The sequence below is a fragment of the Thermomyces dupontii genome, assembly GCF_041956625.1.
Source record: "Thermomyces dupontii strain NRRL 2155 unplaced genomic scaffold VTN31scaffold_1, whole genome shotgun sequence".
NCBI lineage: Eukaryota > Fungi > Ascomycota > Eurotiomycetes > Eurotiales > Trichocomaceae > Thermomyces > Thermomyces dupontii.
In genome coordinates this window covers 1,122,475-1,136,180 of record NW_027192307.1, presented here as the reverse complement: position 1 = coordinate 1,136,180, position 13,706 = coordinate 1,122,475, and the positions used below count along the sequence as shown (strand labels likewise).

General features: G+C 52.5%; 5 protein-coding genes and 1 non-coding gene across 6 annotated transcripts; 2 read left to right on the top strand and 4 right to left on the bottom strand.

Annotated features, from left to right (window-relative positions):
* Positions 1 to 461: 461 nt before the first annotated feature.
* Positions 462 to 1,187, bottom strand: VTN31DRAFT_432 (uncharacterized protein; the record flags this gene model as incomplete). The annotated part of the gene is made up of 3 exons (XM_069404695.1): positions 462 to 718; positions 772 to 1,100; positions 1,159 to 1,187. 3 exons carry the CDS (start codon positions 1,185 to 1,187, stop codon positions 462 to 464), a joined length of 615 nt encoding a protein of 204 aa, XP_069263288.1.
* Positions 1,188 to 2,173: 986 nt separating this feature from the next.
* Positions 2,174 to 2,245, bottom strand: VTN31DRAFT_t4. The gene has a single exon. It is a non-coding gene; the product is annotated as a tRNA-Arg (tRNA).
* Positions 2,246 to 2,355: 110 nt separating this feature from the next.
* Positions 2,356 to 2,814, top strand: VTN31DRAFT_431 (uncharacterized protein; the record flags this gene model as incomplete). Its single annotated transcript, XM_069404684.1, has 2 exons — positions 2,356 to 2,459; positions 2,550 to 2,814. The coding sequence occupies 2 exons, from the start codon at positions 2,356 to 2,358 to the stop codon at positions 2,812 to 2,814; spliced, it is 369 nt and encodes a 122-aa protein (XP_069263287.1).
* A 3,794-nt stretch (positions 2,815 to 6,608) lies between these two features.
* Positions 6,609 to 8,519, top strand: VTN31DRAFT_430 (uncharacterized protein; the record flags this gene model as incomplete). Its single annotated transcript, XM_069404673.1, has 6 exons — positions 6,609 to 6,657; positions 6,719 to 6,742; positions 6,811 to 6,839; positions 6,913 to 7,431; positions 7,503 to 7,875; positions 7,951 to 8,519. The coding sequence occupies 6 exons, from the start codon at positions 6,609 to 6,611 to the stop codon at positions 8,517 to 8,519; spliced, it is 1,563 nt and encodes a 520-aa protein (XP_069263286.1).
* Positions 8,520 to 8,764: 245 nt separating this feature from the next.
* VTN31DRAFT_429 (uncharacterized protein) lies at positions 8,765 to 11,173 on the bottom strand (the record flags this gene model as incomplete). Its single annotated transcript, XM_069404661.1, has 3 exons — positions 8,765 to 8,821; positions 8,874 to 10,240; positions 10,294 to 11,173. 3 exons carry the CDS (start codon positions 11,171 to 11,173, stop codon positions 8,765 to 8,767), a joined length of 2,304 nt encoding a protein of 767 aa, XP_069263285.1.
* Positions 11,174 to 11,481: 308 nt separating this feature from the next.
* On the bottom strand, positions 11,482 to 13,096 carry VTN31DRAFT_428 (uncharacterized protein; the record flags this gene model as incomplete). The annotated part of the gene is made up of 2 exons (XM_069404650.1): positions 11,482 to 11,764; positions 11,820 to 13,096. The coding sequence occupies 2 exons, from the start codon at positions 13,094 to 13,096 to the stop codon at positions 11,482 to 11,484; spliced, it is 1,560 nt and encodes a 519-aa protein (XP_069263284.1).
* Between the last annotated feature and the right edge of the window lie 610 nt (positions 13,097 to 13,706).

Below are 13,706 nucleotides of genomic sequence, written 5' to 3'. Positions count from 1 at the left end.
CGCTGTTGTCAGACTGCGGCGAGCTGGTGACAGCGTTCACGTCGTACATCTCCCAGCCCTTCTTCTGTGCGAGGCGAGAGCGTTTGAATATGCCAAATCGTCTCTTGTCCGGCTTCGCCTCCGCTTCGCGACGGGCTTCGTCAATCTCGCGGATCAGCTCACGCTGCCGCTCGGCATGGTCATCAGGATCTGGATCTTCGATCTCGGCAAATTCGTCACTCAAGACCTCCCAACCAACTTGTCGCAGAATCCGAGGCATGGCGGCTCGATAATTCATGTGGCCGCTGACCAAGTTGGTCACGTCAACGTTCTCCAGTCCTGGTATGTCTTTTACCGGGGCCAAGCCGGCAACCCGCATGATGCCGCCGCTGGTGGCACGGAAAAGGTATCCCAGAATCCAGTCATTGGACGAGTACCCGTTTACGAAACGACCAGAAACCACGCTGCGGGCTTTCAGGTATTCATCTTTGTTCGCGACGATGGGCGAACCGAAGAGATAGACGTTCTGTACGAGGCCATAGGCGCCCTTCTTGGCCAGTTCCTTGAGACACGAGAAGATCACCCTTGCGCCGAGGGAGAATCCAAGCAACGTGATCGGTCGTTTTCCCGTATGAGATCGGCAGGGATGGGATGGAGGGGATCGCGTGGGATGTGTCCTGCCGGGGGACCCCGGGCTTGGACGGATAACCGGGAGTGGTCGGGTCACCTGGTGCAATGCCTGTCATTGTCAGAACCATGAGCTCGTGTTACACGCAGGGGATTTGATCTTACTGAGGAATTGCACACTGCCCCGTTGCACAGCACTCGGGTTTCGGGCCGGGCCGTCCGGGTAAGCCTTGTAGCCATTCTCCTCCGTGATCTCGCCGTCCTCCTGCGGGTCGGAGTAGATGATCACACCGACCGCGCCCAGCTCCTGCGCACGCTTGACCTTGAGACCGCGGAAGATGCCACCGTACTTGACGATCACAATCTTTCCCTCCACGCTGATACCGGCCTTGATCAAGTCTTCAAAATCCTCATAGGTACTTGAGTTTCCAGCCTTCGTATTGGCATATTGACTCAGGGGACGAGTTGCGTAAGTCTGCCAGTCTACGACGGGGCTGGAGCAAAAGGATTATTGATTTAAAAGGGTCGTTCTAAGCCGCATCAACTGCATACCGTATGTAGGTACCTAGTCTATGAGTCATAGATGGAGTAGGAATGTTGAAGTTGGAGCGAGTCCTTGGAATCTCATCGTGAGAGTACCCGTAAGTAATTTGTACTTTGTAGCCTTTCGGAGAGTAGCAACTCAGCCAGCAATCACTATGACCGAATTGAGGATTTGGTTATGCCAGTGCGTTCACACCTTGGAAGAATTCTGTTCAAAATGGAAGATGAGGTCTGGTTGAAATTCATTGGTTCTGAGTAAGTTACGGAGTTCGGAGCTCGGAATACTCCGTACCTACCTAAGAACAGTCCCGATGTCCACTTGAAGATTGTCCCTGTGCCTTGTCCTTTTTAGGCTTTAAACACTCAAAAATCAGTAAAAATATTCATTCCGATTGGCTATCAGATTTGGAAATCTCTGTACTTCTTTAGCCTAATTTGGTCTAGTAACGGTCTAAATCTCTCGGCTTCCGCAGGATCCAGCGGTGACTGCCGCCATCGGGCCCACTCGGTCCCCACTCATCCGTGCTGATGGCAAGTCAAAAAGTCCGGAGATGCGGCCGATGTTTTTTGCTTTCAACAGTCCAGAGACGCCGCTGGCTCAGTCAGGTTCAAGTGAACACACAGCTGCGAGGGTGAGCTGTGTAGATCTCTCGGGCATGCGCGCGACAGCCGCGCGTCACCAGTAGTAGGACTCATGGATCAATGTCATGTCACGTTATGGCTGGAAGCAACATGCTTCGCGAGATGGCCCGCCATACTACGAGCATTCTTTGTGCTTACCTACTAGTTATATATTTTCTTAGCAAGAATCTACCGCGTACACAGTGAAATCAAATGACGTCGAGGAACCGATCTCAAATCAAGCAGCTTAGTACGGAGGAGTTTTGGAAAACACTGAGTCACGATATTATTCGTTTCAAATGAGGCAAGTGACTAGGAGCAGTGGCTACATAATCCAATCAAGTACACGGACGGATTGCTGGAGAATCAAGCAGAAATGTGAGAAAAAAAAAAGAGAACCGATCGATCACGGCGCGACTCGAACACGCAATCTTCAGAGCCGAAATCTGACGCCTTACCATTAGGCCACGTGACCGAACTTGTTGAACATGTTCTGTTGAATTCGTATCCATAAGGTTATTTTCCGATGACTTACTTAACGAAGCCGCCAACGCTACAGTATCTTATCAGGCGGCGTGCAGTTGCATGATAACAACGGAGTTGTTTCAGGAAACTTTCGGACCAGTGAACTTTCGAATCAACCTCGCACTCGCCTTCGAGAAGAGAACAACCTCGTGTTCACCGCAATGGTAAGCATGCTACTACCTACTGTTTTCTCGGTGATCATCTAGCTACGAGTCCTTCGAGTTGATTGCTCACTCACACCCTTTCTCATCAAGCCTTCGTCCGAATTCACCAAGAACTCCGCTGGCGTGCTCTCGCTCCTCACCTCCACTGGAGGTGTCATCGGATACGCCCGCACCGGCTCCGTTCCGTCCATTGCCGCGGGTCTTTCGGTGGGCGCGCTGTACTTGCTCAGTTTCTTGCGGATGCGGAATCAGCAACCGTACGGCGAAGAGCTGGGACTGCTGGCATCGACGGTTTTGGGCGGAGCGTCAGTACCACGAGCAATTCGGCTCCGGAAACCAGTACCGATTGCCCTGAGTGTGTTGGCGACGTATGGTCTGGCGGTGTTTGGATTGGCGTATCGAGACAAGAGGCTGTGAATGATTCTGAGTCTTTCTCTTGTCATTACTGCACTGGCATTGCTGCGGGTCAACGGGTTGATCCCTCGGTGATTCCTTCTACAGGCTTAATGACAACATTTAACTCGCATACTCGTGTCCACGAGGACGTCGAATGCCAATACACCGGCTCTGTTTGGCAGTGGTTAGGTCAGACTCGTAGTGTACCATTCCATGTCCCGCAATGAGGTTGTAGCCAAGCATGCATCTGCAATTGAGGCAATGAGAGGTTTCAATGATAGCAGCAAGCCAAGATCTGGGATGTTGACGTAGACCATGGCGGCTCGCTTGTTTGGTCGTCTCAGATGAAAATCTCGGCCGCCATGCGATTGACTTTACCATGCCTGATTCTGAGGCTTGTTCGAGGTGTTGTCTCTTTCGAGGCAGAAGATGACCACTTAGGTGGTTACCAAAATAACGCCGCGGCAATGAATTTAGTCGGACTTACATACTTCTCACGTACTCCCGTCCCGAGTTGGGCTACCACGAGAAAATTTCTGCGGCATTGAAGAAATGTGATCCAATTTGCAGGTCGGGCGAGGCTGTCTGAGAGTCCGAGACTGTAACCCTAACGCGCCAGGCGAGCAGGACCGCAGTGCCTCCATCTTCGTATATTGACTTACGTACCTCGAAGACAGAAAATAGCGCATAGTTTTGGGCGACTCTGGAAGTAAATATAGAAGACTGTCAGGGTTAGGACTCGGAATTCCTATGGGTATCTCTCCTGAACTCTTGAACTCTGCACCCAGTTCGATTTTACCAAAGAATCTTGATACAAGGCATGACTGATACAGCAGCTGTCGCGCAGTGGTACAACGACAATACCGACAGGAACATAGTCGACTCTTCAGCTGCCGACTCGAGTATTCGGTAACTTCAAGAGCCATTTTGCAATGCATAGAACGCGTTGGAAAGAAGAATCTTGATATTCTGGATCTGGGCGGGGCACCGGGCGATATGGTCCTATGCCGCAGGATCCCGACCCTTCTACAAAGGAAACGTGCTTTCTAACCATCGGAGGATAGCAATCTAATTGGCAAAGCAGGGGCATTCTGTCACCCTTGCAGACATATCCCTGTCAGAACTGGTTCAAGCAGCGTCCGATGCTCAAAGTCAAGATGTCAAACTGGCAAACATCATCCAAATCGACGCTCGTGGCGTACTTGCAAGAATGGCGAGGTTTTTAGAGAAGCAGGTTATGATTTAGTACTTTGCCTGGGTCCTTTCTATCACCTGCTCGAAGATTCAGAGCGCCAGGAGCTTGCTGGAGGCGTGCGCGGACATGACAAGGCCGGGCAGCTTCGTCCTGGCAGCGTTCGTCTCCATATTCGCTCATCTTCGGGACGTCGCCCAGCGTGATTTTGACCGCCTCCTGAGAGAAAAACAGTTCTACGAAGGGTATCTTTCCAGCGGAAAGTACACCCGTAGTTCGAGGATGCCGACGCATCATTCAAGACTCTGTGAGATCCAGACAATGTATGAAGGCGCCATGGGTGGCAGGCTGCAGCTCGAGCGGATCGTCGCCTGCGAAGGGTTTTTTGGGAGGCGGACTGTTCAGAGAGATTATTTCACGTGGAGACCAGGAATATAATGCCTGGGTTGATCTTGTCTTGCGATATGCGGAAGATCCCTACATCTTGGGTGCTTCAGATCACTTGCTTGCAGTTGCGAGACGAGCTTGAGCTATCAATGACCCGATGGCTTTCCTTTGAACCGATGGGTTGCTGGTGTGTCCTGAATAGCATGTCCAGCAGCGGACAAGGTGACGGTGATCAATGAATGAGTTACAAGATTGAATGATGGTTGACGTCAAATAGTAGTAGTAGCCTATCCATGAATCCAACTCGGAAGCAATTCTCTCTTCGTATTTGGCGATTTGTGGAGTTTGCATAGCTTGACTCGTGCATGATTTGGAGTTCTCGATGGGCAAACACAGGCCCATCATTATGGCGTTTTCTACGGAGTACAGAAAGTTTACTGGTAGTATGATTCAACCGAGCATTGTTGCATGTTGAGAGCCTCATCCGTCACCTTCAGCGATCTACTGTTCACCAATCTCGGGCGTGGCGTTCCGCTTTTATGCCTGGATTCTGGAACTTAAGGTCGAGAATTTCTCTGTTTTCAAATCATGACGACCAACTTGAAATTTCTCTCCGGAACCCTGCCACAATGAACTCAAGGTTGGTGAAGGCGTGCCAAAGCATTTCTCAATATCGGGTCTCGAGTTTACTGCGCTCGTCCTCCCGACTGGCACCAGTGAAGCACGTCCACTCTCGTCGCATAGTAGCTAGAGAAGAGCCAGACTATTACAGACGCGGAGGCTTCCATCCTATTTCCCTCGGCGACAAGTTAGACAGATCTCTCGTGAAAACAAATTCAAAGCAAATCAACCTTCCCAGCTAGGAATCGCGAGATCAGCTATCACTCACAATTAGGATGCCCCAGTAACATGTCTAGGGGCAATGGCCTAGTTGGTAAGGCCTGCGGCTTTAGAGCTGCAAGGGTGGCTGATCTCCCCAGCCGTTAACCCTGTTGTCCTGATGATGATATGGGGAGTTAAAGGCCAGGTCAAACTTGAGGGAGATTCAAGAAGGCACCTTTAACTCTTTTACTTTTTGCTACGAATACTTACGTTTTCCTGCTATTTTACCATCGGTGAATTCGTTGAGCTTTGCTGAATCTTATTATCCGGGTTCCAAAGCTTGTTGGCTCGCAGATGATGGGATATCGGCGGTTGGATGATGGATTTCATGCTGGACATGGTTTGAGTGAGATGTACCGATGCATCATGCATGCATCACGGATTCACAGGAGGATTGTTGCCTGAATTAGGAGATCCAGGGTTCGATTCATGGAGTTGATTGTTTTTTTTTCTCCCGTTCAGGCAGAGAAGGAAACATCATGTATGGAGGACGTTGGCCCATCTACTTGAGTTTCCAGCCTTCGTATTGGCATATTGACTCAGGGGACGAGTTGCGTAAGTCTGCCAGTCTACGACGGGGCTGGAGCAAAAGGATTATTGATTTAAAAGGGTCGTTCTAAGCCGCATCAACTGCATACCGTATGTAGGTACCTAGTCTATGAGTCATAGATGGAGTAGGAATGTTGAAGTTGGAGCGAGTCCTTGGAATCTCATCGTGAGAGTACCCGTAAGTAATTTGTACTTTGTAGCCTTTCGGAGAGTAGCAACTCAGCCAGCAATCACTATGACCGAATTGAGGATTTGGTTATGCCAGTGCGTTCACACCTTGGAAGAATTCTGTTCAAAATGGAAGATGAGGTCTGGTTGAAATTCATTGGTTCTGAGTAAGTTACGGAGTTCGGAGCTCGGAATACTCCGTACCTACCTAAGAACAGTCCCGATATCCACTTGAAGATTGTCCCTGTGCCTTGTCCTTTTTAGGCTTTAAACACTCAAAAATCAGTAAAAATATTCATTCCGATTGGCTATCAGATTTGGAAATCTCTGTACTTCTTTAGCCTAATTTGGTCTAGTAACGGTCTAAATCTCTCGGCTTCCGCAGGATCCAGCGGTGACTGCCGCCATCGGGCCCACTCGGTCCCCACTCATCCGTGCTGATGGCAAGTCAAAAAGTCCGGAGATGCGGCCGATGTTTTTTGCTTTCAACAGTCCAGAGACGCCGCTGGCTCAGTCAGGTTCAAGTGAACACACAGCTGCGAGGGTGAGCTGTGTAGATCTCTCGGTGTTCGACTATGTTGAGGAGAGAACCGAAGCTGCCGGTCAAGCAGCTTGTCATTCTTTGTATGGGCTTTCTGTTTTGACTTGAGAGTATGAGAGATTTTGTGGCTAACCTCGCAAATAGCAATATGTCGCTTCGCAGAGCCTGGTATGAAGCATTGATGCCTTGTCGTTTGACAGTAGGATGAGACTAATCGTCGATGCCGTCTTAACTAGTCGTGTTCACTTCGGTGTTGCCGTACATGGTACGCGATCCGCTCCAAGACGACCAAGCCGAGGGGGTGAAGTAGGAACGCAGACTGACACGGATACCCACAGCCGGAGATGATTGAGAGCGTCGGGGTGCCCAAGAATGAGGTCGCCCGATGGGTGGGCATTGCATCCGCCATCGTTGCCGCATGCCAATGCGTCATGGCCATCCCTTGGGGCACGTTCTCGGATCGATTCGGACGCAAGCCGACCATCTTGCTGGGCCTGACGTTTACCATGATTTTCTCTTTGATGTTCGGCTTCTCCAAGTCGCTCACTTCGCTCCTGATCGCCCGTGCCATGCTGGGGCTCATGAACGGCAACGTTGGCACCATCCGAACCATGGTCGCGGAGATGGTCCCGGAACGCGAGCTGCAGCCTCGCGCGTTCAGTATCATGCCGCTGGTGTGGACGATTGGGTCCATTTTCGGACCCGCGTTCGGCGGCGCGCTGGCTAGTCCGGCCGTCAAGCATCCGGAGATTTTTGGCCGTTGGGAGCTGCTGCGAGAGTACCCGTTTGCTCTGCCCAACATTTTGTCTGCGGTCCTATTCATTATTGGGATTACTACGGGGTTCTTGTTTCTTGAGGTTCGATACAATACACCAGCTATAATGTAGTATTTTTTTTTTTCTTTCCCCAACTGGCTGACGCGACGCAGGAAACCCTTCAAACAAGAAAAGATAAACGGGATATTGGCCTGATCTTGGGTCAGCTACTGTGCTATCCTTGCACGAAACGAAAACGCAAATCAATAAAGCCTGTCATAGACGAAACCACCGCGCTTCTTCCGGATCGTGACCACGCCAACGGAACAGCAGGTAAGCCGAGAAAGAAGAAGCCAAAGCGGCCCAGGTTCTGGCAAATCTTCACGCCGCAATCAAATCTGGTTTTGGTTGCCTACGGTATGTTGGCGCTGCACAACCAGTCCTTCGACTCCTTGCTGCCGGTGTTCTTACACCACCCTCGGCAGCAGTTGCGAGATAATCCAGAAGTTCGACTTCCGTTCCGTTTCGCGAGTGGGTTTGGAGTTGGTACGTTCCGTTTTTTTTTTTTTTTTTTTTTTTACTTTAAACAATGGAAAAGAAGTAAGCTTACACGGTGGACAGACTCCCAAACAATCGGCATCCTCTACACCATCATCGGCATCATCGGCATGTTCATTCAATTCGTCATCTTCCCCCGCGCCGCGCGCCGCTACGGCGTCCTGCAATGCCTCAAAGTCGTCGCGATCATCGCCCCGATCCTGTACTTCCTGACGCCCTTCACCGCGCTGGTCCCCGAGAAGCTGCAATATGCCACCATGTTCACGCTCATGCAGTTTAAGCTCGCGCTGTCCATCTTCGGTTTCCCCTGCTGCACCATCCTCCTGACAAACACCGCCTCGAGTCTTCAGATCCTGGGCACGCTGAATGGCGTCGGCGTGAGCATCAGCGCCATCGGTCGCACCGTCGGGCCGGCCATCGTCGGCACGGCGTTCACGCGCGGCGTCAAGATGGGCTATGTGATTGTTCCATGGTGGGTGTTGACGTTTCTGTGCGTGCTCAGCGCGGTACCGGTGTTTTGGATCCGGGAGACGGAGGGGTTTGTGCCAAAGGATGATGCGAGTGACGATGAGGACAGTGACGAGACAGTGGTGGAGGGGGGTCGAAGTCCTCATTCAACGGCTCCGCGGTGAGTTCGAGACTTGAATATACGGACTTTTTTTTGGATATATGATGAAATGATGTGATTGGTCTTATGCATGATGCATGATCAATGATTAATGACGGATGTACCAAAGGATAAAAGTGTCATCTTGTATACAACTATGACATGACATCCCTTTTTGGCAAGATAATAATAAAAGTCATGTCAAAAATCTGAACTGAATCGTATCCAAATCGTATTGTGCCCTCATGGTGATTGATGAGACCAGCCTCATCACTTCAGCAACTTGGTAGCCTGTTTGATAGCATCGACAATGATGTCTCTCCATTTCTATCTGCGGTCAGCATTATCCACGCCACAGGAAACTGGGAAGATAGCTTACCTCTGCGTTCTCCAAATTGCCAGCATCAAAACTCTCCACCAGGCCCGGATACGTCGCCCCGGCATAGCCCGTCCAGAGTCCTGGGGCAAACACGACGTGCTTGAACCAGCTGCGCCCATCGAGACCCTTGTCATACAGGAACTTGCGCTCCAGGGTCTTGTACTTCTGATTCACCGCACGGACCTGGAACCACAGCCGCAGCTTCCTCCACCAGTGGTACCACGGGATGTGCTCGCCAAGCTGGCTCTCGAGATCCGCAGCGTGCGCGTCGAAGCTAACCGCCGCAGTGCGCAGCTCCGCGATGGCGTCCTCGAGAGTCTTGAAGTCAAACGACGTCTTGAGATGGTCACGCGCGTGCGGACGGATCCGGTCGAGATACTCGCGGAGACCATCGGCGTAGTCCGTCGCGTTGAAGCCCAAAATGGGCCGCTCGGAAAAGTACGCTGCAAGAAGCCCGTAGATGCGCGTCGTCGCCAGGTGGTAGTGCCAGCCCGGATCGCCGAAGCGTCTCATCCAGTCGAAGCTGTCGTAGTTGGAGTGGTAGTGGTAGATTGCATCTCCGGGTCCGTAACTGAAGCCCAGCGAGACGCTCGATACGCCCGCAAAATCCTGGAACGCCGTGAAGTCGCTGCCGCTGCCCATCGTTGAGACATACCCATTCCAAATGTCGCGGACCGTCTTCTCCGTCTGGTTTGGTGCCGGCACCGTACCTGTGACATTGTAGATGGCCTTGTTCAGCACCGGGCTGGCGCTGATGCTAAAGTGAGTGCCAGTCGCGGCTACGTCCACATTGATGTACACCGCATTCGCCTTCGAGAGCCAGGGAAGGTTCTCCTCCACCCACTCCGTCGAACCCAGCAGGCCGTACTCCTCGCCGTCCCAGCTGGCGAACACAATCGTGCGCAGCGGCCTCCACCCGGCCTTGAGGGCTTCACCGAAGCTGCGTATAACCTCGTTGAGCGCCGCGGAGCCGCTGTTCGGGTCACCGGCGCCGCCGGCAATCCAGGCATCGCGGTGATTGCCGAGGATAACCACTTCGTCGGGGATGATGCCCTTGATCACCCCGATCACGTTCCACAGCGGCGTGGTCACGTACTCCTGCTTATTATACAAATTTATCACCACGTCGTCCGGCGAAGGACCGATGTTGTATTTGACACCTTTGTGCGCCAGACCTCCACCGTGCCAGGTCTTGTTGAAGTCATCTGCCTTGGGCCCATGGCCGTTGAGAGCCTTCAAGAGGGGCAGCGCTTCCTTGTATGAGATCGGCAGGGATGGGATGGAGGGGATCGCGTGGGATGTGTCCTGCCGGGGGACCCCGGGCTTGGACGGATAACCGGGAGTGGTCGGGTCACCTGGTGCAATGCCTGTCATTGTCAGAACCATGAGCTCGTGTTACACGCAGGGGATTTGATCTTACTGAGGAATTGCACACTGCCCCGTTGCACAGCACTCGGGTTTCGGGCCGGGCCGTCCGGGTAAGCCTTGTAGCCATTCTCCTCCGTGATCTCGCCGTCCTCCTGCGGGTCGGAGTAGATGATCACACCGACCGCGCCCAGCTCCTGCGCACGCTTGACCTTGAGACCGCGGAAGATGCCACCGTACTTGACGATCACAATCTTTCCCTCCACGCTGATACCGGCCTTGATCAAGTCTTCAAAATCCTCATAGGTACCAAAATTAGCATAGACATACGGGGCAGTTACATTGCCATTCGCCGAGTAGCCATGGAAGGTCGGCACGCGATCCGGCAATCCGCTGGTGCGGTCTTCCTCCAACACATCCTCCTCCAGGGAAGCCTCGAATGTCACCTCGTACTTGTCATCCCCCTTCTTCTTCAGCAGAGCCAGCCGGTGGTCGACCGGATAATTCAAATAGATATCATATGAGGCAATGGTGGTCTCCTCGACGCCGAACTCCTTCCACTTCTCCTGCGTCCACACAACCTGCGAGAAGTTGCGGCCAGCAAGGTGCGGTCCGGCAGTGTAGTAGCGACTCCACTCCTCAAGCTTCTCGGTGGCGGGTGTGTTCAGCAGGATCGATTGCAGATCATGGTACGAAAGCCCTTGCGCATGTGGCCAGGATGGCGGCCACGGACGCGCTCCAGGAACCCACGACAGAATCGGCGCGGCGCCATTGCCACAACGTCCTGTCGGCAGGAGCCAGACAAGCAGGGCAAGAGAGACAACTCCCAGAGTCAGCAATCGAAAGACGCGTCGGGAACCCGCCCGAACCCGCTTTCGTCGAGCAACTGGCTCAATCAAGGGCGGAGATAACTCCGCAGCAGCTTTCGATGACATGCTGCGAATCGAAAGATCAATAAAAAATCTATCAGGATGGAACAAATAGTGTATTGAACTGAATATACAACTATTGAGACAGGATGAAGATATATCAGACAAATAGACCCCTGTTCTTTCTAAGGCAGAACGAATGCGAGGCGACTGCAGTGATGACGTGATTCCGATGCATCTCGTAACAAACTCCGTCGGGAATCCGCATTTGAGCCGATGGAGTCACGTGACACCTATACGATAAGCTTTGATAAGGGCCATTCCTCTAGGGCCAAGGCCTAGGTATTCATGTCCACCGGCAAGCTCGATGCAGATCATGATGCTGATCGAGTCCGACGTCTCTCGCTCTCATCTTCCACATGAATCACATCATTCTCGGCCGCATTGAGCTTCTCGCCGAGGACAATGCTGTCACGCACAATCTGGCGAGCCTCCTCATCGCTGTCAACGTTCATGTCCTCCTTGACAAGGAGAATGGTCAGCTCGGGGACCAGGACGCTCTGTGCGTAGGCAGCCACTCCAACTGTCTTGATCACATTGTCGGTTGTGGCAAGCCGCTGCAGCTTCTTGAAGAGTCTTGTGCTCAGGAATTGCAGCCTAGAACTCAGTCAGATTCTGCAACCTATCACCCCGGCTTCTGTCTCCAACTCACATCTTCGTGGCACCCTTCGAGCCGTAGTACCCGCAGGCCATGTTGTCCAGTTCGTCCCCCGTCACGGTCAAACGCCAGTTGACCTTCCCGTCCCTGATCTTCGCGTCGAGAATGTCTCTGTAGTATGATGGGCCACCCTTGATAACCAAATTTTCAATGGCAGGTAGATGGCGGCGTATGCGTTCCTCAAATCCGTCCCAGTCAATCGTAGGATAACCTCTTCGCTCCCACTCTTTCTCAGCATCCCACTTTTTGTGCTGCCTGCAAAAGGCCCGCTTCTCACGCGGCCCCTGCCGCCGCTGGGAGCGGAACATTTCCAGCATGCTCCACTCCACTTCGGCATGGCACACAGGGCAGAGTGCTTCCTCGCGCTCCGACGAAGACATGTCGAGTTCGTCAATCTCAAAATTGTCGGGTAGCAGGTCCGACGGAACCGAACTCAGCGACGACGGCGAGCTCACTTCCACAGAGCCAGAGTCTTTGGTCGTCAGAGACGAGCTCGGCAGACCAGGTGGTTCCTTGAACCCATTCCCAACTTGTGAAGAATGTACTGAATCGTCGAGGTCGCCCCCGGTTGGCATTCGGAACGCTGGTGCGGTGCTCCGCTCCTTATTGGGGCTGGGGACGTTGACCTCTTGAGGTACTTGGAAGCCCTTGGCAAGCGCTTCCCGCGATTTCTCGGGTTGCGGAGGCGACCTGTCTGGGATTGACACCTCTCGCGGCAATTGGAATTTTGGCGAGCCAGGTGATAGCGTCGAGTCCGTCTTCTTGTGCTGACGGCTCGAGCTGGGTCGTGTCGGGGCTGGAGCAGCATGGATGTTTCTGGCCGCGCTGCTCCCGTAGGTATTTCTCCGCCTCTTGTGGTTCTGCGAAGATAGCGACATCATGTTGAACGGATCGTCTTCGTCGTCGTCGTTGTCGTTGCGTTCCCGCGAGGCACTGGAATTGCGCTTTGGCGGAGAGGTTCGCTTGGACGACCTCGGTGCGCTTTCCTCTTTCGCAGCGGCTTTCGAAGCTTCGACTGCACGGCCACCCTCGTCGTGATCGCCCTTTTCTTCGTCGCCGGTAGCGCTGTCGCTGCTATCGTCGCTCAAGCTTAACGGCTCATCGTCCGTCGCAGGCTCAGGTTTCGGTTTTGGTGGTTCCGGTTTCCCATCCCGCGACCGCGTCTTGACCCCAGCCACCTGGGAGAGTAGCGAGGGACCAAGAAAATTGTTTCGCGTCAGACGATATGAGGCATAGCTGGAATTCGGCTTTGAGTTTGGTCGGGTCTTCATCGTCGAGGGAGGATCGTGTCGGGAAGAGTACGCGGCGTAGACATGGAAGGGTTCGGTGTCGTTGAGCGCGTTTAGCGGAGCGTGTTACGCCTACGAAAGCGATCAAAAGAAAAAAGAAAACACGACTCCAGAACCTGATTAGCGGAGAAACCGGGTAACTCCTCGAGTCATTCTGGTATATTGAGCAGAATGAGATTCGATAACCCCACAGATCAATATTGGACGGAGGTTGTTGCACAGGCGGAACGCACAGCGTGTTGGCGATTTGGCGGAGCTAGGGGGCGACGCGCCGCGACTTCTCATGCACTAGCTCGTTATAAACGAGATTGCAATATAATCTGACATCAAGCCGCTGTTTCTCAAAGCCAAATATGGCTGCAGTTGAGTAATTGACCTATACTCGAGAATTGAGGATTGGAAACTGCTATGTACTGGACCCGCCATCTTCATTCCAAATTGAAGTGGTTCATCCTCATGGAACAATCAACACGTAAAACCATCTGGAAGCAGTATGTACAAAGATCGCTCAAAAGCTCATATCTAGCATCAAATAATGATGGGTATTCTATTCCCCGTCATCATTGCTCGTGAAACATCCAGCTGTCCCCAT